The sequence below is a fragment of the Peromyscus eremicus genome, chromosome 14 (assembly GCF_949786415.1).
Source record: "Peromyscus eremicus chromosome 14, PerEre_H2_v1, whole genome shotgun sequence".
Taxonomy (NCBI): domain Eukaryota; kingdom Metazoa; phylum Chordata; class Mammalia; order Rodentia; family Cricetidae; genus Peromyscus; species Peromyscus eremicus.
The window spans coordinates 34,168,898-34,188,180 of record NC_081430.1 but is presented as its reverse complement, the minus strand read 5'-3'; the positions used below and the strand labels follow the sequence as shown (position 1 = coordinate 34,188,180).

General features: G+C 35.0%; 1 protein-coding gene across 1 annotated transcript in view; it reads left to right on the top strand.

The window, feature by feature from the left end:
- Window positions 1-2,498: 2,498 nt before the first annotated feature.
- Window positions 2,499-19,283, top strand: part of Mis18bp1 (MIS18 binding protein 1) — a 32,808-nt gene continuing 16,023 nt past the window's right edge. The window contains exons 1-8 of the mRNA XM_059279366.1: window positions 2,499-3,112; window positions 6,494-6,960; window positions 10,199-10,272; window positions 12,733-12,863; window positions 13,487-13,574; window positions 14,531-14,676; window positions 17,425-17,528; window positions 18,943-19,039. Of these exons, the coding sequence (XP_059135349.1) occupies window positions 2,578-3,112; window positions 6,494-6,960; window positions 10,199-10,272; window positions 12,733-12,863; window positions 13,487-13,574; window positions 14,531-14,676; window positions 17,425-17,528; window positions 18,943-19,039 (1,642 nt within the window). The 5' untranslated portion in view covers window positions 2,499-2,577. The remainder of the gene's footprint in view (window positions 3,113-6,493; window positions 6,961-10,198; window positions 10,273-12,732; window positions 12,864-13,486; window positions 13,575-14,530; window positions 14,677-17,424; window positions 17,529-18,942; window positions 19,040-19,283) is intronic.

Below are 19,283 nucleotides of genomic sequence, written 5' to 3'. Positions count from 1 at the left end.
AAAATTCTAATTTTTGTATCATTTCGTTGGGCGGTAGCTGTGCCCTCTTTGGGTTCACATCTTGGGATTGGTTCATTAACATATCCACAGCATCTTGAGGTTCATTAGCGTATTGGCGCGGTCCTGGGCTAGGCTCGAATCTGGGTGGCCTTTCTCTTTTTGCCATCATTATTTCAAGTTGCACAAAATGGCTTTTAAGCTATGTTCCTTACAATCACCTTTAGGGTTGCTTATTATTGCAGTTTAAGTTTGAACCTTGGGTTGCCCAAGCTAGGCAGGCAGCAAGCATATGCCACCATGCTGTAGCTTCCTGTTTACCTTTTCTTTTGAAACAGGGTCTGTTGTTGACTTGGCTCCGTGCCCCCTTGGAGACCTGGAACTTTCGGCCCTCCGGTCCTCCGGCTGTGCAAATAGCTAGGACTATAGGCCTGTTCCTCAGGCCAACTTTTATCTGTCCTTGAAATTCCTGTGTGTTGGTATAAAAATGGGCTTGTTTCCAGCTTATTTGCAATTTTTATTTGTGAAGCAGTTCATCAGACTGAGGAACTGAGATTAGGTCACTTTGACCATACTTTGCCATTTTCCCCTGCGATTATATAGTCTCTTCATTTTTATTTTTTTTCCATTTTAAGATTGATTTATTATGTATGCAGAAAAGGGTGCCAGATCTCATTATAGATGGTTGTGAGCCACCATGTGGTTGCTGGGAATTGAACTCAGGACCTCTGGAAGAGCAGTCAGTGCTCTTAACCTCTGAGCCATCTCTCCAGCCCTTCATTTTTATTTTTGAGAGTGTAGTTTTTTTTAATCGGTATTGTTAGTGGATATTACTAACTCCGATCAGTGCCCACCTGATGAATATACATCTGTTGAGTGCTAGGACTGTAGCTCAGTGGTTATATGCCTAGCATGCCTGAGGCCCTAGGTTCAATCTCTAGCAGTGCTAAAATAAGTAAATAAATGAATAAAGCATATCAATACATAGTTGTTGAGATAAGGTTTGTGAGAAAATTACAATGACTTTTCTGTCACAGGGCCAGATTTACAAGATAGATGTTTGTCAGCTGTTGAAAAAATACTTCAAGTAGCAGGGTGTGGTGGTGTGCATACCTTTAGTTCCAGGACTAGGGGGCAGAATCCCTGAGTTTGAGGCCAGCATGGTCTAGAGAGCAAACCCTATCTCAAAAACAACAACAACAACAAAAAAAAAAAAACCCAAACAAAACAAAAAGAAAGAAAGAAAAATAAAAAATACTTCTCTGTATTCCCCCCCTATAATAAATTATTAGATAAAGTAGGATTTTGTATATGGATTTTCAAGTTGCTTATTCACTTTTTGAAAAAAAGTTTTGATAGCCTTTGATCTAATTGCTTTAGTAATTATTTTTCTATGTTTTGAGACAAGGTCTCATAGCCCAAGCTGGTCTGTTTTGTTTCAGCCTCCTGTGAATGCTAGAACATGGGTGTGTGCCACCATGCCCCATATGTATTAATATTTTCCGTGATAGGTCATTTCCATTTAGATGTAAAAAGTTATTAGAATGGTTATAAATTCAGTAGTAAGAGATGCTATAATCTTAATTAGTAAATTCCAGGCACCTAGTATTGAAATACTAATTTTCTAATTATTAATACAGTGTTTGGTTCTATACTTGGAATTTTATTTCTAGTTATGGGAAATACAATTTACATGTAAGAAAAAAGCCAAGTATGGTAATACGAGCTTGTAATCCCAGCACTAAGATGGCTAAGGCAGGAAGATTTCAAGGTTGATGGCAGCCTGGAGTATAAAGCAAGAAAGAAAAAAAACAAGTTTAAAACTATACATATTTAAATAAATAATTTTCTCCAAAAATTCTAAATGGCAATACATTTAAAGAATTACAATAAATTCAAATTCCTTCTTTATTTGAAGTTTTAAGTGCATGAAGGGACGTACATTTGTTAACTTACTTTTTTGTAGCCTAATGTAGTACCTAATAAAGATGTCATTTTTGTTTAATGCAAATACTACTTGGAACCTTAAAGACCTGATGTCTGAATAAATTTCATTGCTGCAGTAGAATGCTTGTATAGCATGTTCAAGGTCCTGGGTTTGATCTCTAGCTAGCATCAGAATCAAAAATGTATAGGAAACCTGATCCTGGGTGGCTCTAAAACCCCTTTAAAAAGCACATTTCCATAGCTATCAGGTAAATTTAAAAAACAGATGTTTATAAGTCAGAACTTAGAGATATTAACTAAGTTATTTGTTGAATGGTGCCTTTTCTTTTTTTCTGGTAAGTAGGCAGTTTTGAATGCCAAACTGCTTTTTTCTTGAAAAATGGTGAAAACTGTAATTTAACAAAAATGTTAAATATTAGTCTGAGTTGTGGTCTTTACGTTATTTAGTGTTGATAAGAACCAATTAAACCTTTTTAATGGTATACTGTTATGGAAAATTGGTAAATTTAAAAATCACCAAACAATAATACAAGTTGATTTTATTACAGGTTTCTCTGGACTCCTGTTCTGCCCAAAAACTTGTGTTGATTGAATTTTCTATAAGAAGAATTTTGTTGCCACTGTCTTATCAAGATGATTTCAACACCTTTGAAACATTCAGGAATTCATTTGTCTTCTGGGACATCTCAAAGAAGAAATCTACCTGTAGATGCAGTCTTTATTGACAACATTCCTTCAGGCACACTTACTCCTGTAAAAGATTTAGTGAAATATCAGAAGTCCTCTCTAAAACTGAATGGTCATAAAAAGAATCAGTTATCAGAAACGGCAACTTGTAACAATAAAAATAGGTTTCAGTCCACCATGCTATCAGAGGCTACCCCTTCAAACAGCTCTCTTGATGTCAGTGCTATAAAGCCCAATGTGGATGGATTAAGAAACGAAAAGATCTATGAAACACCTGGAAAAATCTTTCAAAGAATGAAGGAAAAAGTGCAGCGTGACAAAGAAGAACAAGCATCAAGGAGCAGTGACCTGTTAGGATCACCAAAATGTGAACGTAATAAAGTCTGCACTTCTAACCGAGATAAGAAAATTCAGTTACAACAAACCTACCTCTGTGAGGAAGAAGAAAAATCATTCCAATTCAATAATACTCTATTAGGAGGTTAGTTTATGCATGGATTTAAGAAAAAACTACAGTGTCTTTTTAATTGTTGAATGTGTCAGACCCTTTTAAGTTCTTGGGATATCATAATGAAGAGAGTACCAAAATGTCTGCTCACATTCTGGAGAACTTTAAAAGTAATTTTTATGGTACAATAGAAGAGAAAAAAACAGAAAAGGGGGGGAAAAAGGAACCAGGAATAGTGGCAAATTCCAGCAAAATCCAGCCCCGAAGAGGCTATCAGGAGCATTGCTTTTTGTTCAATACTAACCTGGACTACTGGGCTATATAGTGGGACTTTGTCTCAAGAAACAATGAAAGGTGTAGTAAAGACGACAGCTATAAGTGAAAGGTGTGCTGTGGTCAGAGTAGGCTTCAGTGAGAAGATGAGATTTTAGGTGCCAAAGTTTGTGAGGGAATAGTTGTATATTCGAACAACTAACCTAACCTAAATTTAGAGACTAGCTGTGAGTTTAGTGCATCATGAGTGAAGAGGCAGCTCAAGAGGATTTAGAGATAAGAGAGTCAGTTAACAGGATTTTCACTGAGGAAAATAAGCCTGAGTTACACAGAAACCATCAAGAGAGAGAAAGTTGGGAGGGAGGGGGAAGGGAAAGAAAGAATATGTCTTATGATAGGGATAATTGTTGATTGTCAGTGTTCTGGAAAAGTAGAAGTGGTAAGAAATGAAAAATGGAATTCCTTCCTTCCTTCTTTCCTTCCTTCCTTATACTGGGGATTAAGTCTGAAGCCTCAAGTATGTTATGTAAGTACTGTCACTAGCCTGGTGGAGGTTTTGTTTTTGACAAGGTCTTGCTATGTAACCCAGGCTAACCTGAACTTGAGAGATTCTTGTTTTAGTCTTTAAGTGCTAAATTGCAGGTATGTGCTACCAGGCCTAACAGATAGAAGAGAATTTGGGGTACGGATCAAAGAATACACAAAACAATGCTTCTTATATGAAGTAGGAGGATAAAAAGGAACAAAGGAAGTGATGCAGGATATATTATATATATATATCCACACACACATATACATACATATACATGGATATATATATATATATCATGTTTATGTATGTATGTATACACTCGTGTGTGGTGTGGGTGTGTGTGTATGCATACATGTATGTGTGTGAGTACGTGAGTCAGAGATAGGCTTTGAGAGCAGATGAAGTTCTTGTCTAGATTCTGATGACTCTTTGTCCAAATGTACACACATAAAAAATGATCTTTTCTCTGGCACAAATTTTAAGTATTACCCTTTTATGTATGAAAAAAAGTTTGCTTCTATATTCAAAATGCATTACATGTAAAGATTTAAAATATAAACCAGAATAAAATGGAAATAGTACTACTAGTCCATATTTGTCTGATTGACAAAATTTCATTTCTTTGAAGGCCTAAAAATTTTGTCAAGAACTGGGTGTGGTGATATATTCCTGCAATCCCAGTATTCATGAGGCTTTCAGACTTGAGGTCAATTTAGACTCTATGAGACCCTACCACAATAGAAAACGTCAAAAGGATTTGCAATGGGATCTTGATATTTTGAATTTTAAATGGTAGGTTATAGCCGCTTAATTGTTCATGTCCTTCCTTAGTCAGGGCCACTTAAGAAGGACCTGCATAGGCCCTTGGCAACGTCTGGTACACAGTAGTCTGAAATGTGCTGCTAATCCAGAATTTGAGTAAAGACTGCCCAGATAGCTCCCTTGGCTATCTGGGCACCCCAGTATTTGGTGCTGCTTGTACAAGGAGGAATCCTGGCCAGAGACTGCTTACCAAAGGCTTAATAGTATGCTTTTGTCTTGCAAAGGCAAATTGTAATTTTGAGATAATTGATTTTTTTTCCCCCTCAGCATAATGTAAGTATAGCGAGTGAAGGCAAACGGAAGAAATGGGAAAGGGAAATTTATTTATTATGAAAGTACACTCCACTGGTCTGATTACTTACTCCAAATTTTTTATTTTCTCTCTTATTTTTTGTCTGTCTCTCTCTCTCTCTCTCTCTCTCTCTCTCTCTCTCTCTCTCTCTCTCTCTCTCTCTCTAATTGCCAACCTACAAGTTGTTCCTCTGGAATCATCAGACATCATTTTTACTGTCTTAGTCATTGTTCTATTGCTGTGAAAAGACACCATGACCATAGCAACTGTTATAAAAGAAAACATTTAATTGGGACTTGCTTACAGTTTCAGGGCTTAGTCCATTGTCATCCTGGCTCAGGCAGAGTGGGGCATTCTTACTCAAACCACCACACCCACACTTCTTCCAACAAATAGTTCCTCTCCCTGATAACTAAACATTTAACTATATGAGCTTCTGGTGAGTAAGGGACATTCTTATTCAAATCACACCCACAAACAAAAGATTCAACACCAGCAGGAAAAGAAAGCAGAAAGGCACAATTTAAGTGATGGTAAACTCTTGTGGTAATTGTTTTATATGTTTACAGTTACCAATTTTGTTTTTTGTTGTTGTTCTAGTTTTTTTGAGTTTTTTTGTTTTTTGTGTTTTGTTTTTTGTTTTTTTTTACTTCAAAGTATTGTTAAATGTTTAAATGTTCTAGGTAGTTTCCAGTGGGCAGTAAGAACTAACTCTGAACCTTGAGTTATTATGTGTGGTGATGCATGCCTTTAATCTCAGCCCTCAGGAAGCAGAAGTAGGTTTGATGCTAGGCTGGTCTGCATGTCGAGTTCAGGATAACCACGACTACATAGAAAGACTCTGTCTTGAAAAAACAAAACAAGCCGGGTGGTAGTAGTGCACACCTTTAATCCCAGCACTTGGGAGGCAGAGGCAGGCAGATCTCTGAGTTTGAGGCCAGCCTGGACTATATAGTTCCAGGACAGCCAGGACTGTTAGAGAAGCCCTGTCTCAAAAACACCAAACCAAACAAAAACTAGAGATACTTAGGTTGAGCCCAGTCTGATGTATTTTTATTTATTTATTTATTTATTTTGGTTTTTCGAGACAGGATTTCTCTGTGTAGCTTTGCGCCTTTCCTGGATCTCGCACTGTAGACCAAGCTGGCCTTGCCTGCCTCTGCCTCCCGAGTGCTGGGATTACAGGCGTGCGCCACCACCGCCCGGCTGATGTATTTATTTTTTATTTATTTATTTATTTATTTTTATTTTTTTTGGTTTTTTCGAGACAGGGTTTTTCTGTGTAGCTTTGCGCCTTTCCTGGATCTCGCTCTGTAGACCAGGCTAGCCTCGAACTCACAAGAGATCCGCCTGCCTCTGCCTCCCGAGTGCTGGGATTAAAGGCGTGCGCCACCACCACCCGGCTTTTGATGTATTTTTAATATGAGTAGATTTAAAACAACTTTTATTTCCATGGGACTTTTCCATAAATTTTTTTTTTTTTTTTTTTTTGCAGAGCTTCCAATTCTGAACCAAGAACAAGGAAATGTTTCAGCTTCAGGCATCTCAAGCAAGGCATTAACTAGAGCTCAGTTTGCTAGACAAGTTCTTCATTCGAAAGAAAATACTGTTAAAACCATTGTATCCAATAAGGACACATTTGTTTTGGAAGGTGGTAATTCTGCTTATGAACAGTTTGAAAATAGTAATGTTACAGCCGTTAGTACTAATTGTGTTCCTGTTCAGAATCATAGTCAGTTGATGACTTGTGATAATGATATGATAACAGAAGGAACTGCGAACGAGGATAATACAGAACAAAATGAAAAAACGGGTTCTAGAAGGACTGTTCTTCAAGATTCCATGAAAGATACACGTAAAGTTACACCTGCAATTCCAAGACTTAATCTAACAATACCTGGCCGGTCTCAAAGAAAGGTTGCAAAGCTTGACATGATTGTAAGTGAAGTCAGAAAATACCAGGTAGGAAGACATTTATTTCTGTTTCTAATAGCCCCTTATCTAAACTCTTGTTATGGTTTCTTGTTTTATTGTTGACTGTAGTAACTATAAGCCTAGTGAAAAGATGTATGGGCTGAAAGTAAGGTGACTTAGTCATCAATTCTTGTCTTTCACTATTACTAGATGTAAATTTCAACAATTCACTTACGGTGTAAGATATGAATGCTGACATTGCTCCTACTTCCATTTTTCTGACTTTTGAGGTATTATTAACAACATTTGAAAAGAAAATAATTTTTTAACACCTAAAGAGTCAAGAAGTTTTGGGCTGGAGAGATGGCTCAGAGGTTAAAAGCACTGACTGTTCTCCCTGAGGTCCTGAGTTCAATCCCAGCAACTACATGGTGGCTCACAATCATGTATAGTGAGATCTGGTGCCCTCTTATGGCATGAAGGCAGAACACCATATACATATAAATAAATAAATTTTTTAAAAAAAATTTAAAAAGTTGAAAATTTTCTTGATACAAAGTTACATAGGATGATCAGTAAAAAATACTTTAAGCATCAAACTATGTTACATTAAGATACATTTTTGATGGAAATATAATGTCAGTTCAAGAAGAAATGTAAGTATGTGTAAACCCAAGGCTTGATCTTCCAGCACTGAAAAAAGGAAAAGGACAATGTTAAAAGAATGTTCCTTAAGTTTTAGATGATACAGGCTATCAAATTATGGTGGTATTTAATTCTATCTTAATTTTAAAAATGAAGTAGTTGTAGTTTTATATCTCAGTGTATTTGCTACAAATTGTATCGTTTACAAATATTTAAATGTAATGATGAAAAATTTAGATATTGACTTAAAATGTATGAAGAAAATTTGAAAAAAATATTCTAAGATTTCTTAGTATTTCTTCATCTCTACCATGCTGTTTATACCAGTTACCATAAGAAGTTCAAGCTTTCCAGGACTCATATCCATAGACAGTTCTGTACATTTCCTAACTTTGACCTACTCTCTCACTCATCCTAAGTTCTTCATTATATTGTGTCCTCTTCAACTTGAGATATATGTAACACAGGTAACAGAATCAATATTCTATGTTGATTCTATGAACATTTTTTAACTTGCTCTAGCTGAAATGGGCATTGTACAACCTCCTTGATTTCTTTTTCTTTCTTTTTTTGTTTTGTTGTTGTTGTTGTGTGTTTGTTTTTTAGTTTTTTGGCTTTTTTTTTTTGAAGACAGGGTTTCTCTGTATTAACAGTCCTGGCTGTCCTGAAACTCCCTCTGTAGACCAGGCTGGCCTCAAACTCGCAGAGATCCTGCCTCTGCCTCCTCAGTGCTGGGATTAAAGGTGTGTGCAACCACCCAGCAATTTCTTTTTTAATGATCCCTCTTCTATCTTTATCGTTTACTTAAGCCCTACCCATGTCTCATTATTGCTAACACATGTACCACATTCTCATTGCAGATGCATCTCATGTTATTATCATTCCCCCTTCACTAATCTTTATATCTACCTTATGCTCAATATTCTGATGCCACTAAGACAGCCATTAGTTCATTACATTCACATATTCTCATTACTCTTTTCATCCCATGCAGATTTCTGTGGTCCATCGTTACAGCTATTATATGTTAACTCTGAACTCTAGTTTTCCAGTAGCTTGTAGTTACGGAAGAAAAACTTGTGCCTTTACTCTACTTTACCATTTTCTACATCATTGATCATGGAGTGAAGTCTCCCAACTTACCTTATGTTCCTTCTTACTTACCCCTTTCAAGTTTTTCCTGCTGCCCATTTAGGGCTTTTTTTTTTAACTTGTTCTTTGATTAGAAAAGTCTTACAAATCATGTGGCTTGTACTTTATTTTATTCAGTTCTCTGCTCCAAGACCTTTCTTAACTATCTGTCTTAAGCACTCCTGTATGCCTCTTTTATCCATAGCAACTATGTATATATGTGTTTGAGTACTATCTCCTTCCTTCCTGCTTCTACTCCCTCCCAGTGTGCTCTTACACACAGGCAGTGTTTACTATGTAATAGCTTCCAGTTTATTTCTTGTTGAATCCCCAGTTTGTAGAACAGTGCCTATAGCTCAAATGTTTGATGACAGCACGTTTTAAATAAGAAGTATAGCACAAGATTCTAGAATTTGCATTGTAACCCATCAATTCCACTAGTCATATATTATGGAAAAATTATTTATATATATTTTACAATTTCTTTTTCTGCAAAATGGAGATGGTGCTTGCTTCCTACAATTATAAAGATAACATGAACTAGTGAATCTAAGGCACACCAAGGAATACTTTCTCATATTTCCTCTTGCCTGCTGGTATATCTAAATGTAGTAAAAATAGTATTAATCCTAGTCTTCTAACCTTTTTGTTTTAATTTTGGAGATCAAACTTGGGGACTTGTGCTATACCACTGAGCTACATGCCCAAATACCTATATTTTAAAAGAATTATTAAGAAATGCAATACCAAAGACCATCTGTCCATTTTAGCATGTTTTCCTGGTTCAGTTTAAAGTCACTGGTGAATATATATAATGGCACTCATTAGTTATTCTGTTAATTTTGGCTTTAGTTCTGTTCAGAAACACTGTAATTGTTTATGTTATTGTTATGAACTATAAATGGTTTTATTATCAGTGTCCATAGAAAATTTTATATTTTCATGACATTTTACTTATACTAAAATCATTTTCTGAGCTATTCAGCTGTTTACTTTGGAATAGAATGGGATTGAATGTTTATTACCAGCTGTGACCTTTATGGTATGTAGAAACTGAAAATGTAGCTCTAAATCAGCTTAACAAAAATATACTGTTAATTTCTTTGGAAACAAGGTATATAATATATTTGAGGGTTTTGTTGTTGTTGTTTTGTACCCTTGAAGTTGCTATGTTTTCTAAAAGATTTTGGTAGTTCAATGTATATGTTACGATTCTCCTCCCCCCTATGGCTAAACCATTTTGTATGAGTATTTGAAATGTAGACCTTTCTATATTTTAGGCAAACAATACAGTACAACCTCAGATAAGTGTCTATTCTTTTTCTGTCATTCAGTACAGTAGTTTTAAGAATTGCTGTTTAAAGTGGGCTGGTTCTTAGATGGGTACTAAAAAAACTAGGATTACTTACGGTTTTTCTTGTAGTTCAGATTTTCTAGTGTTTAATGCTAATTTTATAATTCTGCATGCAAGTAACACAAGAAATGTGTTCTTTGTTTTATGTTTGATTAGGTAGTCCAGCTACAGGAATGGATGATTAAAGTTATCAATAATAATACAGCTATATGTGTAGAAGGAAAGCTGGTGTAAGTATAACATTTAAGTGCTCTTTCTTTTCTTTTTTTTTTTTTATTCATTTATTTTTGGTTTTTCAAGACAGGGTTTCTCTGTGTAGCTTTGCGCCTTTCCTGGATCTCACTCTGTAGACCAGGCTGGCCTTGAACTCAAAAATATCCGCCTGCCTCTGCCTCCCGAGTGCTGGAATTAAAGGTGTGCGCCACCACTGCCCGGCTTAAGTATTCTTTTATTAACATTTAAGGTGGTTTTATGTAAGTGATCAGTGATAAATAGCATCTTCCTACAAAACACATTCTTAGGAGGTTATAAACTGAAGGTAAAAGCAAAACATAATGCCAACCCCTTGCTAAAGTTGTCTGATATAAATTACTGATCCATCAAAGGATCAAAATTATCTAAAGCTGTCAAGTAGTTACATATGAAGTAATTGACACTTTTGGTTCTCCCAGAAGTGAAAGCATTGTCAGACGAGTAGACGAACTTAGCTACTCTGTTCTACATTTGAGAACCGGTTTCCCCGTAGTAAAACACTTGTGGTAAAACAATATAAAGTATCCTGGTTTCTAAGGTTGAATATGTAAAGTTGTCTAGTTGTCTATCTTACTGCCTTATCCCCTTTTCCATAATGTTCAAGATGCAACATTTGCCTTTGTGTATCCAATTAATGCTGCTTACTGCCAATGTTACTTGAACAAGTTACTTATACTCTGTGAGGCTCAATTTCTTCATTGGTACAATGGTAATAATAACATGACCAATACTGTGGGAAGACTTTTGTTTTGAGAGAATCTCATATATCCCGGATTGGCCTTACACTACTATGTACTTGAGGATGACTTTCAATTTATGCTTAGTGCTCAGCTTTGTTGCAGATAGTGTCAAGAATTAAATGAGTTAATATTTGCAGTATTAAAGAGCAGTGTCTTTTAGAGTTTGATTTAAATGTTAAATGAAGCTGTGGGCTGTGGTGGCACATACCTTTTATCCCTATACTCCAGAGGCAGAGGCAAGTGACTCTGTGAGTTTGAGGCTAGCCTGGTCTACATAGTTCCAGGACAGCCAGGGCCATGTAGAGAGACCATGTCTCAACAACAGCAAGACAAAACAAAAAAACCATATATACACAGAGAAATCAAAAAAATATATTAAATAAAACATAAAAGAATCAAAGGTAAGTATTAAGGTATATGTTTAATCCCATTTGATTTAGTTGAGAGAACGTCCTTATAACTCATGTATATGTATGTTTATTATCTATTGAATGAAGAGTGTTCAGCACTTACCTAATACACCTTCATATTTGGTTCTAATTTTATTTATATTTATTGTTAGTTTCATTTAAAGAAGTATGAAGAGTAGATTTCTGGGTCAGTGATTTGCAACTTTATTTTTTTCTCAACTAGAACCTCCTTATAAAATGAAGGTAAAAGCATTTGCCTTTATTTATTTATGGTTAAGAAAAGACAAAACCCCTCAAAATTTATAGTTAAGAAAAGACAAAACCCCTCAAAATTGCATGGATCTACTTAACATTTCAGAACATGGAGCAGGAGGGTGGGAGGGAGTGGGAGTGCATGTTAATCTATAATCTCAGGTACTTCGAGGATGTAAAAGTCGAAGGCTATCTTGGGTAACATAGTAAGACCCAGGAGCCAGCAAGATGGCTCAGAGGGCAAAGGTTCCTGCTGCCAGCTTGTACAATTTAGTTTGATCCCTTGGACCCAGTTGTTGGAAGTAAAGAACTGATTCCCAGAAGCTGTCTCTTGACTCCATATGAATTCCATGGCATATACAAACTAAATAAATAAAAATATGAAGAAAACAGCAAGATCCCATCTGAATAAATAAAAATACATTTCTGGAGGGGAAAATAAAAGCCTACATAGTATAAAAATGTGAGGAAAAGGGTTGCCAAAATTCTTTGAAAGCTTAGCAACTGTTAAGCTGAAGTTTCAGTTATTGCCAGCAGCAAATATTTGATGATAATTGGTTTCTGTTTCCTTGCTAATGCTATATTTTATATTAGATACATAGATTGATTGACCACAATATAGTTCTTGGCATATACTCTGAGGATTACATTAGCCAAGCAGTTGAGTTCTGTACTGGATAGCCCTCAAGTGTTTTACAGTTAGAGTAGTAATGCTGTTGTTGTAGTAGCTAAAAGTACAAAATTAGTTCTTTTTGAAGGGTGGCGTCATGGCTTCATCTCACTATCAGGCCCTAGTTGTTATGGCCTCAAACTTGGAACAATCTACCTGCTTTTACCTACCAAGTGCTAGGATTATATATACCTGGCTCAAAATCAGTACTTTATTATAAATTTGTATGCATTATATATATATATATATATATATAGCTCTTGGTAAAGTGTAAATATTATAAATTTGTATGCTTTTATATATATATAAAGCTCTTGGTAAAGTGTAAATACGGTGTCCTTACTAAGCTTATCCTTTTTTTCCTAGAGATATGACTGATGTTTATTGGCATAGTAATGTAATTGTAGAGCGGATTAAACACAATGAACTTCGGACATTATCAGGCAACATTTATATATTAAAAGGATTGATAGACCAGATTTCCATGAAAGAAGCAGGTAAATGGGTATCATTATTAGTTAAATCATTGCATAGTTTCTCCTTTTTCTTAAATAAATGCCCAGGCTCATACATCGCCCCTAACCCTTGTAATGACCCATAACACCCCACTACCTTTATTACCCCTTTGAGTAAACATCTAGTGCTGACTCCATGTGGCAGTACAGCTTTGCTAGTCTTATTTCACAAACAGACCAGCTGTCATCTTGTCAGAGACAATTCATTTTCCTGTTTCTAATATTCTGACTATTGCCACATGACTCACTCCCTCACGTTCCCAGAACTTGTCTTCCTATTGCAGTAGAATCTCCTGACTTCCCCTTTTTCAGTTCTGTTCTCTCCTTTTCTCCCATGAAAATGTTTGACCACTTTTCCTGTAACTCCTGGCTTGGCTTTATCTTACACGCTAGACATCAACTGTGTAGTGGCGGGATTTTTACTTGCTTAACTGATGGGTCCTCAGTATCTCCAGCAGTGCTTAGCATATAGTAAAACAAGTATGCGTTTCTTGACGGACAATCAACTAAAGATGCCACTTTAAAATACTAGGCTTTTGGATCACTTTTTTTCTTTCTTTTTTAAATTAAAAAATTATCTATTTATTTTGCTTATTGTTAAATAGGATATCCCTGTTATCTCATAAGAAAATTTATGTTTGGATTCCCCCGAAATTGGAAGGAACACATTGATAATTTTCTAGAACAATTAAGGTAAAGTGTCCTTAATGTTTTTTTAAATCAGCTTTGTCAAGGTATAAGTTATGTTCCCTAAAATGTACTCACTTTAGATACAGAATATAATGATCCTTTTCAGATGTATATGCTTCTGTAACCAATGTAAAGTGGTTTTTAGTTTGTTGAATTTTTGTGTTTATGTGCTAGTTTTGAAGTTTTTTTTGTGATCTTAGGTGTTTTAGAAATAATAATGTTTTATTAGAATTTCTGTCATGTTGAGTAAGTTAAAAATAAAAAATAAAAGCTTAGCCATATTTCAAGGAGAATTCTTCAATCACCTACTCTTTAAATGGCATTTAGTTGTCAAATATTGGTCTGAACTTCTTGATTAATTTTTTTTCCATTAATATTCAGTCATTTTTGAGTGTCACCTGCCAGGTACTTAGCAGACATTAAGAGAAAAATATTTATTAATTCTTGTTTTTCGAGAACCAGTAGAAGATACAGAGCTTTAAATTTTATCCAAGCACAAGTAACTCAGTATAGGAAATGGTGGCAGTTTTTCCTGTAAAGTGCCAGATGGTATTTTTCTGGGCATGATACTTCTTTTCTCAACCATTCAACTCTGTCTTCGCAACAGAAAAGCAGCTAGAGGTAGTATAAATTGAATGAGCATGGCTATGTTTCAGTAAACAGTATTTACCAAAATAAGCAACTGCCCAGTAGTGTTTTTAATCCTGGCCTCACACTTGCTAGGTAAGTGCTCTAACACTGGTAGCTCTTTTCTCCTATAGTTTTCTTAAATTCTCTTAAATAGTTCTTTGTTTTTTAAATGCTCGTTTGTTTTGAGAAGGTTCACATGTAAGGGGTTATTCTCAGTGTGTAGCCCAGACTGCCCTTGAACTCCTTGATCATCCTGTTGTTTGTGGGTTGAGCTTTTCAGTTCTTTTGAGAACCAATATTAGAGAAAAAAAATAACACAATTGTTTTAGGGCTGAAGAAAAGAACAGAAATAAGACCAGACAGAAAACTGCAAGACATGAGAAACAAAAATCAATGAAAAATTATGTAGAAGATAAACAAACTGATGTTCTCCAAAAGGCCAGTGTCACTTACGACCTTATTGATGATAGCTTGGGTATGTTTGAATTTTTCTTTGTTGCTACAGTGATAGTGTTACATAAGCTAACACTATTTGTTGTATCTAATGTGTAGTGTGGTGCTCTTTGACTAACTAGTACCTTGAAATTCTTGCTTCTTCACTCTACAGACTGCTGTGCATCATTATTCCTTTGATTTCATGGGATAAACCTTTAATCACAATGCCGAAATTCCAATAAGTAGATCAATAAAAGATTATATTTAGGCTACCAGCAATCATGTAGTAGAGACAAGTATCTATATTTGTACAGGAACTGGCCTATATTCTTGACTGGCAAGTGCTATAAAGGTAGTTGGCAGAACTGTTCTATGTCAGCTCTTTTCTAACATTATGCTCTACATCTAACACCATCCCACTCTCACAAATAATGTCTGAAGATTAACTTATAGTTCCCTCAATTAAATAGATGATAAAAGTTACTGAGTCTGTTGTGCACATTTCTTGGAATTTTACCTTAACTTTAGCTAAGAGCTGTACACAGTTTTAAAACTTCAAGAATTGGAGATTATTTTTGCTAAAAGTATGGTATGGTGTCATGTTAGATGTAAATATACTACATCTCACTCTAATGTTATGTCATTTGAACTCCCTTTCTTGAAATTTTCTATATCTTTTTTTAGTTCAGAGAAAGCAATAATTTAAATATGTAAATGATTGCAAAAATTTCACTTACCAAAGCTTTAAATCTTTCTCAACCCTTCCTTTATACAAAAGTCATTCAGGTTTCTTAAAATTGGCGGGTTGGCTATTACTAGAACATTTTGAGTCTTCTGAAGTCCTGGGACTATATTACTTGTTATTGCCCAACCCACTTCCCTTTTTTTAACTCCTAAATGAAAAATAATTCTGAGTCACTTTTTTTAGGAAAGAGAGCTGAATTGTAAATACGATTGTTGCAAATGCTATAGAAAACATGTGGCAAGTGGGGTGGAATACAAATTTAAAAGACCGAAGTTTGGTAAACAGTTTACCCTGCAGTCTGTCCACCTGTGAAGAGCCAGACTTTAAAGCATCTATGGACCCTGCTTCATGTTAGAAATTTAGGGATGGTTACGGCTTCTCTTTTAACAAATGCAGTTTAAGAGCACATACTATGATACTATGATTGAATCATTGTTCTAAGATGATATGTTTTAGTGAAACTTTTAGATGTTAATTATTTTATGAAGTGTTAGTAATTATCTTCTTTCACAAATCATTTTGATTGATGATGCTTTATTTTCTTATTGGTTGTTTTTGTTGTTGCCAATATATCATTACATTTTCTATGAGAAAATAATGAAAAACCATGGTTGGAGAGGTGGCTCAGTGGCTAAGAGCATGAACTGCTCTTGCTGAGAACCCAAGTTCACTTCCCAGCACCCACATCAAGCAGCTCACTGCTGCCTGTATTTCCAGCTCCAAAAAATCCAATATCCCCTCCTGACCTCCGGAGCCATTGCTTGTGCATAAACCCCCACACAGACACACAGACACAGACACATAGACACACACACACACACACACACACACACACACACACAATTAAAAATTACATGAAAAAAAACACTTAACTCTGCCTGACATTAAACAACTAAGGTTATATAAATGTTCCAACCCATGATAGTTTAAGATGACATGATTATTTTAATTATCTAATGTAATTTTTCATATTTAGTGTTATAACCATTACATCATAGTATTGTAGTTTAAAAAATTCTATAACACTTACATAAGCATGTTATGAAGGATTTACTATAGTATCAGCTTCCTATACTATATAGTAATCTCAGGGGTTAGGGCCATCCTTGTGTATCTTTATAGTTTCTAAAAGAGTAACAAAATACCTTTCAGGCCAGATGTTCTGGCACATACCTGTAATCCCAGCAATTAGGAGAATGAATCGGGAACATCTGAATTCAAGGTCATTCTGGTCTGTAGTACAAAATCCATTCAAGAAAAGCAATATTAGCAACTAAAACAAAAGTCCTCATTTTAAGTAATTAATTTTTGAATTAGTGTTTGTGTGTGGGTGCCCATGAGCCACAGGATTCCTATGGAGGAAAAAAATAGAAATTCTCCACAAAATAATTTAAAACTTGATTTTGCTAAAAATAATGTGGATTCAGTTATACATTGAAGTATATAAATTAACTGAAACATAATTTCATACATAAAAAGAATAAGAAAAACAATCACTAACTTTCTATTTAGTAGATGTGCAGTTTAGATGTATAGGATATATAAATTCACAAAATTAATTAACTACACTATTCTGTGTTTAGATATGATAAGAAGTTCAAAGCAGGTATAAACAATATGATTGTTCATTTTTAATTTTTTTTAGGAAAATAAAAGTAATTTGAACTAAGCCATAACCTATTGAGAGTGGCCTGTCCTACCAAAAAAATTTATTATAAATCAAATTACAGTGAATATACATGACATTTCATTACGCAGAGTTTTCTTCCCATAGTTAGCTCTTTAATGTGGAAAAGCAACTTATCTTCTTATCCTCCTTCCATTTTTCTTTGCCTCCCTTCGCCCTCCCTCTTTCTCACTCTTTTTTCTTCCTTTTTCTTCTGTCTTTCCCTCCCTCCTTTCCCTGAGACAGCTTTTTTATGTTGGCAGCATTCATTTTAGTGTCCAGGGTGATGTGAATACAGCCATAGAACACCATGATCTGCTGAAAAAAACACCAAATCTTTTATGTAATTACTTAATGCTCCACCTTTGAATTCACAGAAATGAAGAAAAATAAGCACAATGGGTTGCCAGGAACTGCAGAAATAAACACTGGATATAGTAATTGTCTAAATAAGCCACAGTTAAGACTCCTACATAACCAAGTAAGTCATACTACTCAAATAGTGGCATCTATGACTTCGTCAGTTAGATCAGGTACTGATGCTTAGGGACATAATGTACCTGAAAAGTTTCAGGACTGCATCAAAAGATACAATTTCTTTTTGATAAGTATCATTTATATTGGTCAGTCCTAACCCAGAAACTGCAAAAGTCAAAAGTAATCTATTTGAGGTGTTTTTTGTTTTTTGTTTTGTTTTGTTTTCTCTATTTGAGATCTTAAGAATTGCAAGAATTGTTTCAGGAAAACAGACTCAGGTTATCTTTAAGTCAGTGTTTAAGAGAAGGCTAGAAAAGGAAAAGCTTACATTGAGAGTAAAAACTGTTTTTTGAGGGACCTGCTGTTGAAGTTAAACAGGTGTTTGTGACAAGGACTATGTCTAATAAATGATAAAGAACAAAAAAACGTAGGGATGGGATGTACTTCCATTGGTAGAGTATTCGTGATGTGTGAGAGATACACCCTTGGTTTGATCCCAGTACTCTTCAATCTTTTAAGTATAGAGCTTGCAAAAATGCCCACCAGATAAAGTTTATGTAACTTCTTTATTCATCTTAAATGTCTGGATACGATGGAATTATGTGTTATAGCTGCCTGCAGTCAAGTAACCATCTCTAGGCAGTAGGGAAAACTTTGTATAAGTCTTTTCGTCTTTGAAGGCCTCAACTGAGTTTTGGAAAACTCTGTTAACTTTAACTCTAATTTCCATAGTGTTCTATTTTGTTTTAAAATTTACACTTATTTATTTATTTGGTAAAGCAGGATGCTACCTCAAGCAAGTGGGCATCAGAAGACAACTTGCACATGGCAATTTTCCCCTTCCATCATGAGAGTCCTCAGGATCAGCGTTATTACGTGCTGAGCCATCTCTTCAGCTTTTAGAGATTTTGTTTTCCATTTTTCATTATAAAAGCACAGGCAACAATAACAAAAGTGAAGCTTTAAATTAAAACATATAAAAAAATACTTGAAATACGCAAAAGTACTTGAAGTACTGCAAATATGGTCTTTAAGAGTGCTTCCTGTTTTCCAGTGGACATATAGTTCACTTCCCTGAACCTACATCAGTTAGGTTTTTTTAACTCCAGTTCCAGGGGATCTGACACCTTCTAGCCTCCTTTGGGCACTCTTACACACATGGCAGACACATGCACATAAATTAAAAAGCACATACCTCTCAAAAAGAAAAACTGCAAATAATAGGGCTTTTGTAGGATCATGTAACCCTATGTACTACTTCTAAAGTTACGGTTCTAACAGGTTTTTCTGAATGCTGCATTAATGAAATTTGTAGAGTAGCAGGTACCTAGAATTTTTTAATACTTGATGCATGCTATAGAAATGCCCAAGGTCATGTCTAGGTTGTAGTTGTTAAAAGTGCATTATTTATTTTGAAGGAATTAACTGGAAAAAAAGAGTGCAGAAAATTTCCTTTAAAAACCTGTGAGAATTCTGAAGGAATAAATGAAAAGAAAATTCAAAGTCAGAAGCAAGGTAATATCTTTAGTAGCTGTGTAATGACTAGGACAGTAACTTTAAAATAATTTTTAATGTAATAAAATGGTGTTCTAAGTTTCTTGATATAAAGTGGTAAATACGTTAATGATTTAAAGTAGTTATTTGTGCATAAAATGATTATTTAATGAACTAGCATGTTCCTTTAAATATGATATTATTTATAGATTTGCCTTTAATGTGATCCCTAAGTCACTTTATTTCATAAAGGTATATATTACTT